At 59.3% G+C, this 18,497-nt stretch overlaps 1 protein-coding gene across 12 annotated transcripts in view; it reads left to right on the top strand.

Annotated features, from left to right (window-relative positions):
- The window catches only part of TRIOBP (TRIO and F-actin binding protein), a 27,277-nt gene extending 10,044 nt beyond the window's left edge, over positions 1-17,233 (top strand). For 8 of the 12 annotated variants that reach the window (XM_049821458.1, XM_049821457.1, XM_049821459.1 and 5 more), the window contains 15 exons: positions 201-1,184; positions 1,448-1,543; positions 7,125-7,181; positions 7,537-7,605; positions 8,056-8,145; positions 9,010-9,119; positions 9,300-9,858; positions 10,505-10,615; positions 12,606-12,753; positions 13,292-13,403; positions 13,899-14,058; positions 14,411-14,524; positions 14,837-14,923; positions 15,763-15,926; positions 16,664-17,233. In XM_049821458.1, coding sequence (XP_049677415.1) covers positions 201-1,184; positions 1,448-1,543; positions 7,125-7,181; positions 7,537-7,605; positions 8,056-8,145; positions 9,010-9,119; positions 9,300-9,858; positions 10,505-10,615; positions 12,606-12,753; positions 13,292-13,403; positions 13,899-14,058; positions 14,411-14,524; positions 14,837-14,923; positions 15,763-15,924 — 2,859 coding nt within the window. In that variant the 3' untranslated portion in view covers positions 15,925-15,926; positions 16,664-17,233. Of the gene's footprint in view, positions 1-200; positions 1,185-1,447; positions 1,544-3,166; positions 3,278-3,469; positions 3,819-3,863; positions 5,551-5,619; positions 6,301-7,124; positions 7,182-7,536; positions 7,606-8,055; positions 8,146-9,009; positions 9,120-9,299; positions 9,859-10,504; positions 10,616-12,605; positions 12,754-13,291; positions 13,404-13,898; positions 14,059-14,410; positions 14,525-14,836; positions 14,924-15,762; positions 15,927-16,663 lie in introns of those variants that run through there. The other 4 variants (XM_049821469.1, XM_049821466.1, XM_049821467.1 and 1 more) reach the window with 4 other exon arrangements.
- Positions 17,234-18,497: the final 1,264 nt, after the last annotated feature.

An 18,497-nucleotide genomic window follows, 5' to 3' on the forward strand; every position in this document is an offset into this window, starting at 1 on the left:
AGCAGCCCTTTCACCCTTTGGGTGCAAGAGGCTTCTCTTCAGTACAGGCTGGCTCCACGCACAGGGATGCAATTGCTGTCTGGGAAACTATTTAAACCAAATTGTCTCCCAGCCCTAATCCCATCTTGTTCCCGCTCATCAGCATTTTTTTTTATTTTTTTTTAAGAGGACTCTCTGCTCTCTCTCCCCCATGTCCCTAGGGTCAGCGGCTCTCCTGGCACCTCGAGCAGCGCAGCAGAGACCCCAAGGAGCCCCTCCATTCCCCCAGCCTGACTCGACACCCCGAGAAGGCCAGCAGGAACCGGGGAGATCCCCAGCGCCCTGCCAGCCCTGGCTGGCTGCTGGAGAAAGGCAGCCGGAGCCCACGCTCCACAAGTCCATCCCGCCGGTCAGAGAGGAGGGCAGGGGAGCCCACGAGCCCTCCCTGGCACTCGGAAAAAAGCTGGAGGAGCCGAGGGGAGCCTGGCCGCTCCCCAAACTCAGAGAGGGGTCGAGCCACCTGGCAGGCTGGGGGTACGGGGCAAGCCCCAGAAAGGAAGAGCCGAGGGGACTCCCTGCACCCCGCAGGCCTTGGGAAGGGCTCGGATAACAGCAGGCTGAGCCGGCTAGGGCCACCGCCACGGTCCCTCAGTCCTGGGAGATGTACGGAGAGCACGTGGAGAAGCCAGAAGGAGATCTCTCCTACCAGCCCGGTGCGGGGTGCAGAGAGGCAACGGGTGAAGCCGGGCAAGCCGCTGCACCTCGGGGGTCCTGGGAAGCCATCTGAATGCGGCTGGCAGAGCCTCCAGGAAAAGCTGCAGCCCTCCTACCCCAGGAAGGGCACTGGCAATGACTGGAAAGGTCGAGGCAAGCCCCTGCGCCCTACGAGCCCAACACGACCACTGGAGCAGGACTGCAGGGGTCGGGGGGATGCCCACCAAGCGCAGGTGTGGGAAAAGAACTGGAAGCGCCAAGAGAAGCCCGTGTGCCATGCGGACTTGATGCGCCAGCTGGAAAGGGACTGGAAAAGCCCCACCAGATGTCTGGACGTAGGGCTACAGCCAGATGACAGCTGGAAAAGGCCTGAGAGTCCAGCACAGAGGCTGGAGGATGAGTGGAAGGGTCCTGAGCACACTCGAGACACAAACAATCCAGAGAAGCCATTGGAAAGTGAATGGGGGAACAAGAGGCTTCTCATTTACCATGTGAGTAGAGCAGGAGCCAGAGCTCATAGGGATCCCACCAGGCATAAAACTGGCAAGCACAGGGTGGGTGGGTCCCCTGGGATGCAATTCTGTGCACCCCAGATCCTCTGCTTCTCCAGGGGAGCTGCACTGTCTGCTCGGCACTGGGAGGAGGGAGGATGCTTCCCCTGCTGCCCCGTGCCAGGAGGCAGATGCTCGGATTTGGGAAACCTAGGTGAGGACTAAACCCCCATGGCTTCATCTCCTACTTTCTCCCCCTGCAGCCCCAGCTGGATGGAGGCACCTTCCCACCGCAGAGCAGCACCGGCTCCTCAGGAAGCCCGCAGCCACGTTCGAATGCCAGTGAGAAGCGCAATAAGGTAGGAGCCAGGCCATGGGAATGGTGAGGAAGGGCACCTGCCCTTCCCTGGAGGTCACTGTGGGCAGCACCTGGGTCTCCAGCACTTAATCTGAGCAGGCTCAGCATGGTGCTGCCTTCCCATGACCTCTTGGAAACCACGCTCACTAACACCCCCCCTTTCCTTTGTCCTTCGCCCATTTTCAGGTGGGGAAACTGAGGCACGGAGCCTTTTTATTTTAAGGCCAGAGAGAGGCAAGCAGTAGACCTAGGACAAAAAACTCAGCGTAGCTGCTTTCCTTCCCTTTATTACTGCACAGTGCTGCAATGGCACTGGGGGCTTTATGGGGATGAAGTGGGCTTTAGCAGCATGAAAGAAGATATGGTCAATTGTATTGGCGTTCCTGGGATACCAAAACTGGCATGGTAGCGGCTCTGGAGGGCTGCAGAAAGCGCCCCGGGAGCCCGTGTAGCTGGCAGCTGTGCCTGAATCCCTGTCTCTATCCCTTCTCCATGCGTGTCAGTCGTTTTGGCCAGGTTGTCCCTGCTAGTGCCTGGCTTTGTGCTTTATACAAGGACAAACTGCAGCCGGGCAGGAAGCTCCCAAAGGCCTCTGAAACTCGAAACGGGTGATATCCCTTCCCTCGCTTCCCTGCCCCGGGCTGGAGAGGAGCCCAAAGCCCTGAGCTCTCCCTGCACACCTGGGGCTGGTTCACCCCACCTATTCCAGGTTTTTTCAGCACTGAGCTCTGGGCCAGACACCTTCTCTTTGCCTTGCGGTGAGAAGCATCGCCTCGGTGTAATCGCACAGGGGAGCCTGGCATTTTGTGATCTGCAGCCCCTGCCCCTTTTCCTTTGGGACCCTCTCTAGCAATTCCCCTTCCTGAGGCCAGCTGGCTTTCTGGGGTCACCAGAAGCCCCCTCCCCCCCCCCCAGACCTGCTACCACCTCTGCCAAGCTTGCAAATCCCTGCTTTAGGGGTTGATTTGGGGGTTGGGGACGGGGGATAAAACCCAGCAGCTTCAAGACCCAAGGTGAAGAACCCGCTGTGTTGCAACACACATGGACGGGACTGCTGAAAACCCCTGCCTGTAAAAGATCCGTGCCTGAAAAAAAAAACATCCAAATCCTTGCCTGAAAAAAAAAACAAACCAAAATCCTTGCCTGAAAAAAAAAAAAAAATAATCCCTGCCTGAAAGAAAACCCTGCCTGCACAAGGGCTGGGCTGCCCGGGGGTCCCTCCCCAGGCTTCATCTTTACCCGGGCCAGCGGGGAAGGAGGGGGACGCGGCTCCAGCCCCAGCATCGCCGCCGTCCCGGGGCCGACACCCCCCCCTCTACCCCCCCCGCTTTTCCGCGCTGCCCGGCGGCCTCGCCCGCCCCACCGGCTCCATTGGCTGCGGGCGGCCGGGGCGGCGGCGGGTGGCTGCTATTGGCCTACCGGGGCCCTCCCAGGAAGTTTAGGGGGAGGAAAGAAAAGTTTTTTTGGGTTGATTTCCCCCCACCCCACCCCCCCGCTGCCTTTTCTTCTTCTTCTTCTTCCTTTTTTTTTTTTTTTTTTTTTTTTTTTTTTTGCAATTTGGGAAAAAAAAAAAAAAAAAGAGCGTGGGGCAGGCGGCGGAGCGGGCATGGTGGGGCCGCGGAAGCCGCCCGGCCGCTGAAGCCGCCCCGCCGCCCTGGCTGCCAGCGCCCGGCCCCGCCGCGACCCCGGTCCCGGTCCCGGTCCCGCCGCCGGCCGCGGTGCCCCCGCCATGACGGTGAGTCGGGACCGGCCCGCGAGGTTTGGGGTGGGTTGGTTGGGGGGGGGGGGCGATTTCTCCACCCGGCCGCTCTCCTTCTCTTTCGGTCGGGCCTTAGGGGTGCCCGGCGGGATCACAGCGGGGCTGGGGAAGGGGCGGCGGGGCCCCCCCCCGGCTGTCAGCACCCGCCTCTGCGGGGTCCCTGCTGCTCCCCGGGGAAGGGGGGGGGCTCCGGCTGAGGGTCGGTGCCCCCTTGTCCGCCTTCCCCATCACCGCCGGGTACCCCTCCAGGGCTCCCCTCAGCCGCTTCGTTAGCGACGGGCACCAGCCCACCTAGAGAGACATCCCAAAGCTGAGGCCTGCCGAGCTCACCGCACCCATGACCGCAGTCGGATGTGAAATCCGCATCCCCCCCCCCCCCCCACACACACACCTCCTCACCCCCGGGTGTGGGGAGCTCCTGCTCCCTGTGGGAACCAGATGCGGTTTCGGGGTAGGGAGCATCCCATCCCTGGGGCAAGGCTTCCTCGGTGCGGGTGTCTGCCGGCCCGAGAAGAAGGTTGTTGAGCAGAGTTGGGGTAATGGAGGTGACAGGCCGGGCTGTGCCCGCCGGCGTTTCGCACGGGGGCGGTGGGAAAGGGCGAGCCTGTCGCCCGCTTGCTTTTGCAGCACCTCTAGATTCGAGAGCTGCATGGGTGCCCCAGCTTAGGAGCGGTTTTGCTTCCACTAAACTGAGCCGGAGCGGTTTTGCTTTGTGTTTTGGCTTGGGGCCCATGCCTTGCGAAGCGGGTTCCCTTTTTGGAGGAGAGAAGACGTTGTGCTTTCCGGGAGGCCGAGAGCCCCTTGCACCATCTCGCAGAGGTGAAGGAGCGCTCCAGGACCTGCGGTCCTGAGGAGCTTTTTTTTTGGGAGTGGGAAGAGCAGGAGGCACAGCGATGGAAGGAGCACACCTGACCATCCCAGCCTTCCCCCCCTCGGACACTGAGCTTTCTCAGCCTGCCGCAAGCCTCTTCTCCGCTTCTTCATTCCAGCGCCTCTGTACCACCCAGGAGCCATTCTTTTCGCTTCCACCCCATTCCCTTTCCTTCTTTGGTGTTTACATTCTTCAGATACTTGCAGGCTGTTATCACCTCCCCTGTAGCCCTTCTTCAGCCAGAACGGGCAGCTGCCTCTCCTTAACCTGCTCTTGTAAGCCAGTCCTTCCAGATGTCACCTATGTCCCCGGCTCCTTGGGACCCCCTCCAGTGCCCCTACCCGGCCAGCTGCGGGGCTGAACATATAACTCTGGTGGGTACGGATGCAACCAGGCAAAATTGCTGCTGCCACCTCCCGAGCCTAAGCCTCGCCATCCGCAGCCCCGAGCTGCGTTGCAGGGCCGGGCGTTTTTGCCGGGGGTGCATCCTGCCGCATCCTTGCGTCTCCGGCACCCGGATCTCTCCCAGCGGTTCGGCTTTCCTGGATATTTCCTCCTCCCACTGCTGAGCCGTTTCCTCTGGGTGCAGGGTTCGGTTTGAACCCCGCTCTCTTCTCTGCTGGTATCCTGAGCTCTTTATGGTAGATGAGGAAGCTGGATTTGATTGTGGGGAGGGGGAGAAAAGTGGCTTTAAGCACTTTGTGCATCAACTGATGCCTCGTCCTACGGTACCGGCCCCTCTTTGACAAGAATAGTTCAAAGCCAATTCCAGAGCTGCAGCTCTGTGTCTGGGGGTGGCAGGAAAAATGGGGCTGGCAGGGAAAATGACCCCTGTGCAATTCACCCGCTTGGGAGAAGCCCTCTGGGGGGATTTTCTGGCCCCAGCACTGCATCAGGGGAAGCGATTCTGGCAGGACTTTTTGCTGGTTTTCCCAGGGGCATACAGCCCGTTACCATTTGTTATTTTGGCACCTAACGCTTTGGGATTGTAAATCCTCAATCGGACGAGACCCAGCTGATCCATACAAAAGCCCCAACCAGGGGTTCTTTCGCTCCCTGTATTGTTTTTCCACCTCCGCAGAGCCTGCCCGTTCTCTCTTCTGCCGAGCACACGTGCGTCCCGGGAGGGGGGAAGGTTGCGCTTTGACGTTTCGCCTCCTTTCCTTCCCTCCTGCCGCTCCCAGTTCGGAGCCGGAGCTGAAGTCACCGGATTGGAAGGGATAACGGGAAAAAGGGTGGAGCTGCTGCCACGGGGAAGGAATTAATTTTCAGGGTGCTTTTTCAGGGCGGCAGTGGGGCCGGCGGGTCTGCAGGGATGGGAATGCGTGCGTCCCCCTCGTCTCCCAGCTGCCAGCAGCGCCCATCACCTCTGCGGGAGGTGAGGTATGGGAGTCCCCCGTGCCCTTTCGCTCCGGTTTCCCTGCCTGCCTCCGGTCCCGGGAGGCTCGGGGCCACCGTTGGATGCTTCTGGCCAGGCCTGAAGCTGTAGCAGCCGGTGACCCTCCCCTTGGCGGGCTTCCCCATGCTTGCTCGAACCAATAGCCGGAGCGTTGCGGTGGGCCGGGACGTCCTCGGTTCTTGCCGCCCCATAACCTTGGGTGTAACCCAAGAGCAGCAGCTCAGGGAGATGAAAGCAGGGGAAGGCTCAGCCCAGCTGGGCGGCCGGGGAGCTGGGCTTGCGGGGCAGCCACGGCCGGCCGCCGGGCTCGTTCGGGGGGTGCGGAGCGGCCCGTCGGCTTGCCGAGCCACCCCTTCTCGGCAGCTTGGTCACGGGTGGTAGTTGTGGCACGTGAGGGACTTCTGGTGGCTTCCTCCGGGCTGGCAGGTCTGGTGCAGACTGCTGGGAGGTCCAGCTCTGGCACCGTCACCTCTCCGGCACTGTCCCCGCCTGGTTCGGCTGCGGAAGAAGGGGCAGATCGGCAAACTCTGGCTTCCCCGGGGAGAAGAGGCACTGGGCTGAATTATTTGGTGGTGCAACTTCTCCGGAGCAGGGTTGGGAGGAGGGAGCAGCTCGAGCCTGTTTGGCTGAAGGCAAAGCCAGGGAGAGCGGTTCCCCTGAGTCAGCTCTCTGACGCTCCACCTTGGGAAGGAGATAAACTGGTTGGGGATGCCGCACCAGTGGCGTGAGGTTAGGAGGAGGTGGGGGGCGGGGGGAAACTTCTTTCTAGCACGGGGTGATCTGGGTGAAACTCTGTTCGTCCTCCTCTTCCGTAGCTGTGGCTGAGGCTGGGCAGAGGGCAAGCTCTGCAGCAGGAGGGGGCAGAAAGAGCTGGGTAAGAGAGGAGCCTCCAGCATCTTGGAGAGTCTTAGAGAGGGTCCGAGGATCAAGCCTTGGTTGTGACTCTGATTTCATCTCTACCCTGGGGCACGTCGTTTAAAGGCAATGTGTTTTCACAGTTGTTGAATTGCCTCCTGGACGTTTGTGGTGAGGGCTGTTTCTTGTAGAGAGCTGCTCGTGTCTTTGTTAAATGATCGGTGGTGAAGTTACCGGAGGGATGTAGCTCTGGGGCACGGATGGCGAGGGTTTGGACAAGGCCTGTGGTTCTTTGCAACTTTGCCTCCGTCTCCGAGGCAAGCCCCGTTGGTGGCGGTGGAGCACTCCCTTCTGCCCGCTCCCCTTGTCCCTGCCTCCCCCTCTCTGAATAAATACCTCCGAGGCACCTTGTGGAAACCTCCCTGCTGCATATTTTCCTTCAATTTTTTTTTTTTTTTTTAAACCTCTTTCCTTATCTCCTGCTTCCTCTTACACGAACAACTGCCTGCTGCCGAGAGCTAAATCCAGTTCTCCTTCACCACTGGGTTCTACACCCCCACAAGTTTCCTAAAAGTGATGCCAGGCTATTCCCACTGTCTTTCTGCCACTGGGGGCTCGCCTTCCACCCCCTGGCATGAAAAGCCCTTTTGTGGGTTTCTCCAAGACAGTAACCCTCTGTTTTGTCCTTTCCTCTCCAGCCGGATCTCCTCAATTTCAAGAAGGGATGGATGTCCATTCTGGACGAGCCAGGAGAGGTAAGCCCGAGGCGAGGGTCTGCCTCTTCCCCCAGCCCCTGCGGCTATTGATCCTCTGGTGAACAGCTGATTTCCTTCCCCCTCGCTTGCTGAGGTCGCTCCTGCTGGGAAGGACAGCGGGAAGCCTTTGGTGGAGGTGCCTCGCTTTGTGTGCAGGCGCGGAGGTTCACCCGGTGCCCCTCTCCCAACCGAGGGGCACGAGGGGGAGCTGGAAGGGACGTGGAGGAGGGGGAAGAGGAGGCCGAGAGGTCACGGCGCAGAGCGTCCCTCCCTGTTCCTACGCTTCCCCTGGTAACTGCTTATCCGTTTCCCTCCTGTCTTTTCCCTTCCCTCCCCCTGCCCAATCCACCCGCAGTGGAAGAAACATTGGTTCGTGCTGACCGACTCGAGCCTGAGGTATTACCGGGACTCGAACGCGGAGGAGGTAAGCACGGCCAGACTTTCTCCAGCCCCTGTCCTCCTTCCCGGCCAAGGGGAAAGAGGACCGCAGCCCTGGCACGACCAGCACGCTCCCGGGAGAAGCGGCAGCGTCCCGTCCTCCTAAAAGGCGCTGGAGGTGGCGAGCTGCTCTTTGCCAAGGGGTGACGAAGAGGACGGGTGTCTGAAGGCGGGCCGGTGGGGTGGTGAAACCTTGGGGGGGCTGTCAGTGGTGGGAGGTGAGGAGAAGGGCCGGTTCTGTGGCTGGGCACCTCTGATGCTCTCCATCCACGCCGCTGGCTCCTCGTGCTGTGTGGGGGAGCTGAGACTGGCTCCCAGAGAGCTGTGGGGTGAAGGCAGAGGCAGCCTGCGCTTCTGTTAGGGGGCGGGCAGGTGATGGGGGGCTTTTTCAAAGCTGGGTTTGCACTGATGTCCTAGCGGGTGGCCGTGCTTGCAGGCTGATGACCTCGATGGAGAAATCGACCTCCGCTCCTGCACGGACGTGACGGAGTTCGCGGTGCAGCGCAACTATGGCTTCCAGATACACGTGAGTGTCCGGCACCGTGTGGACACGGAGCAGCAGCACCAAGAGATGCCGGGTGGGAATGCGTGCTCCCTCCCCGTGCCGAGATGCCGAGAGGCAAGCCGTGCAAACCTTTTGCCAGGACGGTGGCCCGGCAAGGCTGGTTGGTGATGTGTGGGTGGCAGTGCTCAGGGACACGAGTGCTACCAGCCTGCGAAGGGAGGAGGAGGAGGAGGAGGCAGCTTTGCAGGGCTGGCCGAAGGCTGTGCTGGAGACGGCCCAGGAGCCGAGCTGAACGCCAGGAGTGTTTACTTGACCCGTTGGCCAAGGCAGCTTCTCTAGAGCCGTGGGGAGGGAGAGGCGAGCACTGCAGATCTCAGTGTAACCTGGCTGACCGTGTTCCGAGTAACAGCCTGTACCCTGGATCTGGCGCCAGTACGATCCTGTCCTTGGCTACTTGCTGTAGCAGCAGGAGGTGGCTGCTAAGGCAGCACAAAAAACTGTATTTCTGTGGGTGTGCAGGGCTGGGCACTTCACGGTCTGGGTTTCCCTGTAGCCTGCTGCTTTACCCCAGCGCTGGTGCCCAGCTCCCAGCACCTGAACGGCTGGATTGCACCAGCTCACGTTTGGCCAAGTGTGCCAGCAAAGTTTCTTTTGCCTTTGCCTGGAGATGGTCTCATGGAGGATGCGTAATGGGCTTCCCCGCAAAGAGCGTGTCTCCGCTCCCACCCCTCCTCCTGGCCCCGAGAGTCTTTGAGGCAGCGGGTGGCCTCTCTAACACTGTCCAGCACCCACGCGAGCGGGTGCCCGGGGGTCTCAGGGAGCGAGTGGGAGCTGCCTGCACCTCTGCTGGACACTGACAGGGCCTCCGTTGCCTCCCTGTTGCAGACGAAGGATGCCGTCTTCACCTTGTCGGCAATGACCTCGGGCATCCGGCGCAACTGGATTGAAGCCCTGAGGAAGAATGTGCGCCCGGTCAGCGCTCCAGACGTCACCAAGTAAGAGCTGCCCCGTGCCGTTTCTCCTCTTCCCCCTCTTGCTGCCCCTCTCCCCTGGCAGGCAGGGACTGGGAAGGCCCCTCTGGAAATCCGGCTGTTCCCAGATCAGCCCTGCCCTCTTCTCCTCCTGAACGTGGCCCGGATACACCAGCTGGTGACGGATGGCTGCTCTGGTTTCAGGCTCTCTGACTGCGATAAGGAGAACTCCTTCCGTAACTGCGTCCCCCAGAAGGGCTCACTCCGGACAGAGGAGCAGCAGCGGCCGGGCTTGGGCTCCGAGGGGAACTCGAAGGGTGGTCACTGGAAGGCAGACGGGCAGCGCCATGCCTTTGACTACGTGGAGCTGTCTCCCTTGCCGCAGGACCCTGGGAATCACGGGTCCCTGCAGAGGACGAGAGGGAGTTTGAGGATCTCCGACCGAACTCCCAAGCATGAGGAGCTGGAGCGGGATCTGGCCATCCGTTCAGAGGAGAGGCGAAAATGGTTTGAGACCCCCGACAGCAGGGTCCCAAACAGCGATGGCCCAGCAGGAGACTCTTCCCGCAAGGTGGGGGAGCAGGACCTCCCCGCTCCCCCGCTTTCAGAGGACCAGCGGGTTCGGCTGAATGAGGAGATAGAGAAGAAGTGGCTGGAGCTGGAACGCCTGCCCTTGAAAGACTCACGGCGAGTGCCTTTGACAGCACTGCTGAACCAGAGCAAGGGGGGCCATGGAGACACCAATGAGGCGCTGAAAAAGGAGGTAAGAGCATCCCTAGTCTCTGAAAGTGGGATTCTGGTGGCCCCTTAGCGTGGTGTCTGGCAGCAGGAGGCTCTGCAGAAGAGCAAGGCAGAGGTGCAGGGAGATGTTCATTCTTTCTGGCTCCATTTGCCACCCCTTGAGTGCACGGGAGCTTTTGCAACCAGGTAACACGAGGCTGGAGACCTGCTCTCGTACACCTGGAGAGGTTCCCCAGGCCACGTTTTGGTCCAGGATAAGTTAGTTGGTGGCACTGCTTGCGTGGATTCTGTATTTCCCAGGAGTATATCCCCAGCCTGTCTTCACTAGCTGTTCCCTAGCCTGCAAGTTCTTCACCTCCCAGCCTTTGAAAAGAGCCGTGCGCTTGTCTGTCATCCCAGCTACCCATGCAGCGGTGGTTTCCTCCAGCACGGATCCACCTCTGGAATTTGGGATGTCTCCTCCCCTCTTTAGTAGCCCTTACCAAGCTGGAGCTGGCTTTGCCGATTTGGTCCCTTGTCAGGCTGCCATTCCCGTGGGAAGCAGCCATCTCCATCGGCCGCACATGGTCCTCCCCCTCCCTAAGCCCAGGGTTCAAATGCGGCACGTTGGTCAGGCCGCGGCGCTTTTCCAACCCTGGCTGAGCATCTCTCTCCCCTCGCTGGTGCAGGTCCAGTCACTGCGGGCGCAGCTGGAGTCTTGCCGGGCCCGAAACGAGAGCCTTCGGGAGGCAGCAAAATCCCAGGGAGACGGCCACGTGCCCCGGGGGTACATCTCACAGGTGAGCAGGGTGCTGGACATGGGACCCTGGGGTCGCTCCCAGTCCCAAACTGGGAAACGCTGGGACTCAGCTCATTGGTGAGCAGGTATCGCTAATCATTGGGTTGCCATGGTGACCCTGAGTGAGCCCACTTGTAATCAATGTTAATTACATAAAGGCTGGTGCGTGTTGCCTGGCCTTAAAGGGGCCAGAGTATAAATGGGGAGGAGGAGGAGCGGGAGCGGTGTAGGATCTGTGCCCTGCTTTGTGCGTGGTCGTGATGCTGGCCTGGGCTGGGGGGATGAGCTGTCCCCCAGCTCGGGAGCGGGTCAGCAGCTTTCTGCCAAGCTGCCTGCATGTTCCCCAGTGGTTTGCGGCTCACCACGTGTGGTTCTTGCTAACAGGGGCTCCCGAATCCCTTGTTAAAAGCAGCCTGTCAGGCCCTGGGGAGCTCCCGTCCCTGCCAGAGCCTCCCGAGCCCTGAAGGTCACTTTGACAGCACAGCCCGTTCGTTTGCTGGGACGGCACGTGGGAAAGCCCGCCAAGCAGAGTTTGCTCATGCTTCAGCCTCTTGCTTCTCTTTGTTTATTTATTTCCACCCCCCATGGACTCTTCTAAAACAAGCGGGGTCACATCCCGTAGGGATTTCCTGGGGGGAGGCTGCCGTTCCACCACGCTGTGGGGATTTCAGGATGTGCCCTACGTGTTGAAAGATAGTGGGGGGTTGGGGGGACAGAAATTGGGGCTGGCAAAGCCTGTTGCGGTCATTTGGCTGTACCTAGCCCAGATAAAGAAACCCACATGTTCCGTGGTGCCCAGACCAGCCACTTAGCAGTCGCTCTCTCATCTTGATCTAATATTTACAGCTCACAGGCCTCTTTATGGTCAAAAAAAGCAAAAGAAGTGGGGAGGAATGGCACCTTATCTTCCTAATAACTTCGCTCAAAAGGCCAGCATTTCACATCTGAGGCCACACTTGACCTTGCCCCAAAGGGCTCGTTCTCTCTCAGCCTGCTGAGGTTCGCTGCCAGTCTGTGGACAGATCACCAAATCGATCCCTTGCCTTTTCCTCTCCTCTGGTCGATCTGTGAAGCTTCCCAGCCTCCCTTGTCTCAGTAGGGATTTAGCCAGCAAGGACTTGCATTCCCACAATGTGTTCCAGTGCCCTTTATATCAGCCTTTGCCTTAGGTACTGGGGGAAGGAATGGGGTGGCAAGGGGCTGTTGGGGGACACGATGGTTTCCTGGCTCTCTACTGGTGTCTTAGAGGCCCTGGCTTTTTAAAATAATACTCTGGCGTGGTTTGTTGGTGAACAAACCCTTTCTGAGAGACTTGAGGCAGTGCTGCCAGCATCTGGAGGGAGAGCAGAAGCGTAGCTCCAAGGTGGGAACCGCTTTGCTTTGCTGTAACACCAGTTAACCGCAGCACTTAGCAGTGAAAGACCCATCCCCTTGGTCTCAGAGCCATCAGAAAGGAGGGTGAGCTGTGTGAGGGGGATCCCTAAGCATTAGGCTTTGGGGAGGGCTCTTTGGCAGCCTCTGTCAGGCTGCAGGGCAGTGCAGGGTGTCGCTTTTCAGAAGAGGCTCAGCTTTCATTGATTCTGGGGATGCTGCTTCATTTAAAAGGCAGATGAGATGCGGTTCTCTGGCAGCGCAGCCTGGTGGAGGGTCTGGACTGGGGTGTCAGGTGCATTATTCCCAGCTCTTGGCTCAAGAGGAATGTTCTTGTCTTGCTGCCTTAGTTTTAAGAACAGCAAGAGGAATGTTTCTTCCTTTGCAAAGCACGAGGGGATCGCAAGATGCGTGGCCCTGTCAAATGGTTGGGTTCAGTGATAACCTCGCTTTGAGAAGGAAAAGACCCTCCTGGGAAGTGGTCTTAGTCCTCGCAAAATGGCCCTGGACTTGGGTGAGGTTTGCAAAGGCAAACATTAGCCCAGCCAGGTGCCAGTCCTGGCCCGAGCCCTTCCTCCTGCCCTCCTGGTCCCTCACCGCTCCTTTCCCTGGCACGGCAGGAGGCCTGCGAGCGCAGCCTGGCTGAGATGGAGTCGTCCCACCAGCAAGTGATGGAGGAGCTCCAGAGGCACCACCAGCGGGAGCTGGAGCGGCTGCGGCAGGAGAAGGAGCGGCTCCTTGCAGAGGAGGCAGCAGCGACAGCAGCAGGTAGGAGCGAACACCAAGCCGTGTCCCAGCTCAGCTGGGTCCCTCCCGCCTCTCCCAAATGTTTCTTGCCAGAAACCAGTCATCCCAGTCATCTGGAGCCACGCTGCTGACCCTACTGGTGCGAGGCTGATGTTCCTCGGAGCATGAGCCTTGTGCTCCTCGGACCTGTGCTGCAGGGGTCTGTTTGGGTTCGGGGGGGCGGGGGGTAAAGATGCTGTGGGAAATGGGTTCTTGCCCCTGTGGATGGGTGGGAGGGGGCCAACGCCTTCTTGTAGGCAGGCAGGGCTGGCAGAGGTGGCGGGGAGCTCCCACACTGCACTGTGTTATTCTCAGCAGCATTTGGTCCATCGGGGTGATCCTGGGGCATGGAGAAGGTGGGGGATGCCCTGAGGGCAGAAGGGAAGGAGGGGGAATCTGCAAAGACAGGTCTGGGAGCCTGCAGCGGCAAGAGCTCAGCCAGTTCCCTGGCGTGGTTTCCCCAGATGTGCCGGAGCTGGCAAAGCCTGATCCCCCCATCTCCCGTTGTTGCCCTCTGCAGCCATCGAGGCGCTGAAGAAAGCCCACCGGGAGGAGATGAACAAGGAGCTGGGCAGGACACGAAGCTTCCAGCAATGCAGCTCGGTCTCAGATGCCCTGCAGAAGCAGCACCAGTAAGAAAGCACCTCTCCTGCTTCCCTTGCCCGATGCTGCAGCCCTGTGCCAGTGTCACCGCAGCCCACCTGCGGCCGTAGCCCCGAGCTCTCCCTCCTGCCACCTCCCCAGCTCCTTCCACAGGGATGGTGGGTGACCAGCGGAGACTGCCAGGGCTGCTGGAGCTGTAGGGCAGGGAGGTTTATCCCCTGCTTGGCTATTTTCCCTATAGCACCTCTGTGTTCCCTACAGGACTTCTGTTTTCCCTGTAGCTTCTTCCCTCTATTTTCTTTACGGAAAGCTCCTCCATTTCTCCTGCATGGCCTGAAGCTCCTAGAAGCACCGTGCTCCTGTGCAGGAGGGTGGGAACTGAAGCCTTGGTCCACATGGAACATTTTTTTGTGCCAATGACCTACGTGGGCAGAGGCTGCCCGTGGCAGGGGGGAAGGCGATGCTGATGGCCAGGGGCCAGCAAGGGTTGTGGGGCAGCGATGAGCCGGCGGCCTCTTTGGCAGGTTGGACGTGGATTCCCTGAAGCGGGAGCTGCAAGTGCTTTCTGAGCAGTATTCCCAAAAGTGCCTGGAAATCGGGGAGCTCACCCAGAAAGCAGAGGAGCGGGAGCAGACACTGCAGCGCTGTCAGCAGGAGGGGAAGGAGCTCCTCCGGAAAAACCAGGCAAGAAAAGGGATTTCCCCACCAGCAGAGACCGCAGAGTGCGTTCCTCCCTTGCACAGCACAGCCTCTCTGTTTAAAACTCCCCTGCCTGTTTTGTATTTGTTCCCTTCTGAGACTTTTATCATCAGAAAGAAAAAAAATTAAGAGTTAGAGGCTGTAGATGGGCTCATCTTAACTATGGGGTTAAATACAGCAAGTGTATTCTGCTACTTGTAGGTGCTGCTGTCGCCTATGGGCAGGGGCTTACAAGGAGGTCTCTAAGCTAAAGCAGGGCTGGCATAAGATGGAGGGGCCAGGACAGCAGAGAGGCCTGTGCCACGGCTACTCTGACGTCTTTTGGTTTTGCCTGCAGGAGCTGCAGACCCGCCTCTCGGATGAGATCGGGAAGCTGCGAAGCTTTATTTCTTCACGAAGCTCTGGGGACCGCTCTCCGCACAACAACGAGCGGAGCTCCTGTGAGCTGGAGGTATGAGGGTCCTCTCCGGCTGTCCCGCTGCCTCCGTCCCTACCGCGTGCCGGGGGTCTCCTCCTCGCAGTGGTTTTGGCTTGGAGCGTGTGGGAGGGGGTTGCCGCGTGGAGCAGCGGGGCTGGTGTGGGAAGCAGGTACGCAAGCTTCCCCTCCGCCGCTTTCCCCAGGGCGCTCGTGCTCTTTCCTGCTCCAGCCCTCCTGGCCCTTCCTTCCTTTTCCACCACCGCGCTTGCGCCGGGGCCGGCTGGCCTTTCCGAAATGGTGGCTCTTTGAGTCACCTCTGGTTCCTCTCCCACCTCCCCGGCGTAGGTGCTGCTGCGGGTGAAGGAGAATGAGCTCCAGTACCTAAAGAAAGAGGTGCAGTGCCTGCGGGAGGAGCTGCAGATGATGCAAAAGGTTGGTGTTTTCTGGGAGCCGTTGGGAAAGCGGCAGGAGAAGGGAGGGAGGGGAGCACCAGCGCTGCTTGTCAACAGGGTTCAGCTGGGTTTGACGGGATGCTTCAGGACAAACTCTTTTGTCACCTGTGCTCGCTCCGGAGCGCATAGCAGCCGTGTGCTCCAGACAGCGTGGGCTGGTGTAGGTTTACCTTGTACCAGGGAAATGTCACGGAGACTTTGCTGCTGGTTTCCCCAGATGTATGTACCTATAAGTGTGGACAAGCCAGGAGCCCTTCTTTCCCAGATGGGAAGCCCGGGTGACTCCTGCCCAGAAAACTCCACTTCCCCAGCCACTTCTCTCTTCTCCTTTTGTCCCCTCACTGGGTGGATGTGTTTCCTTGGGCACCATTGCTGGGTGTGCTGCTCCCTCCACTGGCAGCAGCTCCTTCAGAGGGATTTTCAAAGACCCCTGCCAAAGGGGTACCTGAAAGAGGCTTTGAGATTCAGTGATGCTCCAGGAGTTTACAACTTTCTCACTTAAGCTTTTCGCTGAATAAGTGGCTGGGACCAGCCCTTTCAGTGGCCTGCATCTCTGGTAGCGTTTATTTTTCCAGTATGGCTGGCCCAAACACGCGTGAGCCATGGTAAAGCTCACATGGCCTCCTCAGTTCTGATGCCACAGATCCCCGCTGTTGCGGGACCAGTGACTCTGCCTTCCTCCCCAGCCCAGGGTTTGGGAAGCGCTACCTCCACGCTCTTCTTCTGAACGGTTTCTGCGTGGTCTGGATTGGGATGGGCTTCAAAGCCAGGGCTGGCTCCCCCCTCCTCACCTGCTGGTCCTTCTCCCTCCCCTGGCAGGATAAGAGATTTGCCTCAGGGAAATACCAAGATGTCTATGCAGAGCTGAATCACATTAAGGTGCGCTCGGAGCGAGAGATCGAGCAGCTGAAGGAGCACCTGCGCCTGGCCATGGCGGCTCTGCAGGAGAAGGAGTCACTGTGCAACAGCATCGGCGAGTAACGGTGAGCGTCGGGGATGCTGCGATGGCCCCTGCGGGTGCAGGTGGCTGAGACCAGCTGCCCCGCTTTGACAGGGGGATGGAAGCCGCCGGTGCCTCCCACTGCACTCTGCTGAAACTTTAGGCTTAAACTCTTCCTTTTCTGCTTCTTGCATCCTCTCATCCTGCACCCCTGGCCCTCCTGTCATCCCTGACATTCTCCCAAGGTCCCCAGCCCCCTTCTCGCCACGCTGCTCTTGATGCTCCTGCAGCCAGCACCAACCGCTGCTCAACCGGGCTGGAGGTGGGAGCCGACAATCCGCTGGCCTTTGCCCTGTGGCTTGGGTGACAGCACGGGGGCAGTTATGCGCTACTTTACGTAGGCGATGTTTCTGCTGCGTTCACCTTTGAAGCGGTTTCCCCATCGCAGCATGGAAATTTTAGGTCTGCATCAAAGCAGCCCTGACTAGACCCAACCTTCCTCCCACGCTTGCCTGCAGGCATCCCCGCTGCGGCTGGGGAGGGAAGCAGGGTGACGGGAACGAGGGCGTCTCGTTGTCCAGAGCGCTTCTGCTCCTTGCTTGGATGCTGTGGCCATCGGGATTGGGGTCACCCTGCTCCGCCAGCGCTTGCTGGTGAGCGCCGAGATAAGTTGGTCCGTCGCAGCACGCAAGGCGGCCATCTCCCAGGGGAGCAGAAGGGGTGGCATTTCTGTGCTCGGTGGAGCCTTTCTAAACCATTTCTGGTTTTGTCTCTCTCTAGGTCTGCTCTTCGTTTGTTTATCTGTTCTCGGTTTGTATTTGCTCCATTCCTCACTTGCGGGGAGGGGGAGGTTGAATCCCATCCGTTATTGCCTTGGCGAGGAATCCCACACCCCCCTCAACCTCCTCACTCCCCTCCCAAAGCTTTTTTGATGAACCCCTTTTGCCTGCGTACCTGAGCACGTTGTTTGGACTGGCTCCTTACATGCACCTTCTCCAGGATTTTATATGTGAAAATTATATTTTGTAGAGGAATTTTTTCCCCCTGGGAAGAAGGGGAAGAGGAGGGGGGAGAACTTTTACTACATCACCAGCATTTTCTAACCTGAAAAAGAGAATCTGGTTTTCCCCCCCTCCCCAGCCCCGTTGCTCCCAGCCACACAGCCACCTTCGGCACATATTCCCTCTTTTCCAAATGTCTCCGTGGCCCCGCTGGGATGCACGGCAACGACCACGCTCCCCCTCCCGTGCCACCCCCGGGGACCTGCGGAGAAGACATGCAAGCCATAGGAGGGAGCCGCCGGGGCAGTCTGCCATGGACGTGCTTGCCTGGGACTTTTGAAAGAGGAGACCTTGGCAAGAGTCCGCATGATCGAGCTCTCTCCGTGACTGTCCTTTGGCTCCTTCAAGAACCCAAATTGGCAGGAGCCCAGAGCCACGGGGCTTCTCCTTTCTGGGGAAGAGGAGCTGTGAGGCTGCTATTGCGCCCGCCAGAGCCAACCTCCCCCAAGGTGGCAGCTGCTGCTGCTCTGCTGTGCCCTTCAACTTTTAACTTAATAAAATCTTCCCCTTTCGCTGAGAAAAATGTGTTCCTCGGGGCGAAGGCTTGCCACGTGGCCCTAACCCAGCGTGGCGGTGGGGGGTCGTTTTTCCAGGTTCCTGTGTGATTTTGGGGCATCCTGAGCCGTCGCTTCTCTCCCTCTGGATTTGGGGAGAGAAAGCAGCTGGAGCACTCCCAGACCTGGCGGGAGAGCAAGCGGAGCCCTGCAGTGCCGTTATCCAGCTGTCTGCTCCACCTTTGGGTTTGAGGGGGGAAATAATCTGCTTCACCACACCGCGCTGAAAATCCCATATGGACCCTCAGCCCCGTGGAGGAAGAGCTGAGCCTGGGCTGCGTTAGTAAATCTAGTATTGGTGGAGGCAGATGGCACTGCAAATTACTGGTAGAGTATGTCTAGATCCTGGGGGAGATCAGAGGGATCTCAAACGCTTTCCTCCTCATGTTCTTGGGTGAAACGTGTTGCTTTTCGGCAGGATGGAGGATCTGGGGGCGACTGCTCCTCGTTCAGCCCCATCCCAATGTAAACGTGAGCTCTTGCTCTGCAGAGAGGCCACTGACAATTACAGAAGAGCCCTAACTGGGGGTTTGTGCCAGGGCTGGGGGCACCATCTGAAGAGGGGAAGATGAAGGGGTCAAGGAGGACCCTTGGATGGAGGTGACGGATGCTTCGGCTGGGAGGCTGGAGTACTGCGAGAGATGGGGATGGAAGCAGGGCGTAAGGACTCAGTGGCAGCCGCAGTGAGGAGAGTTAGGGCAGCCTTCGCTCAGCCTGCGATAACCTCGCCGTGGTATCCGTGGCCCCTGGGGGGGGGGGGGCGGCGCAGGCAAATGCAAGACCTGCTCCTCCATGGGCACGGCTGCGGCAACTGCTTTCCCCAGGTAAGGCAAGACACTCTGTAAGTCACAAATTCTGGTAAAACCGGGTTGCGGGCTTTTGTCGTGCGCGTGAGGTCCTCGGGCAACCCGGCGGATGGTGCAAGAGGCCAGGCGCCGAGCTTGGCAGCCGGCTCCGTTGCGCCCGTGCAGAGCCAAGGCTTGCTCTCGCTGGTGCTTG

The sequence above is a fragment of the Accipiter gentilis genome, chromosome 18, assembly GCF_929443795.1.
Source record: "Accipiter gentilis chromosome 18, bAccGen1.1, whole genome shotgun sequence".
Classification (NCBI taxonomy): domain Eukaryota; kingdom Metazoa; phylum Chordata; class Aves; order Accipitriformes; family Accipitridae; genus Astur; species Astur gentilis.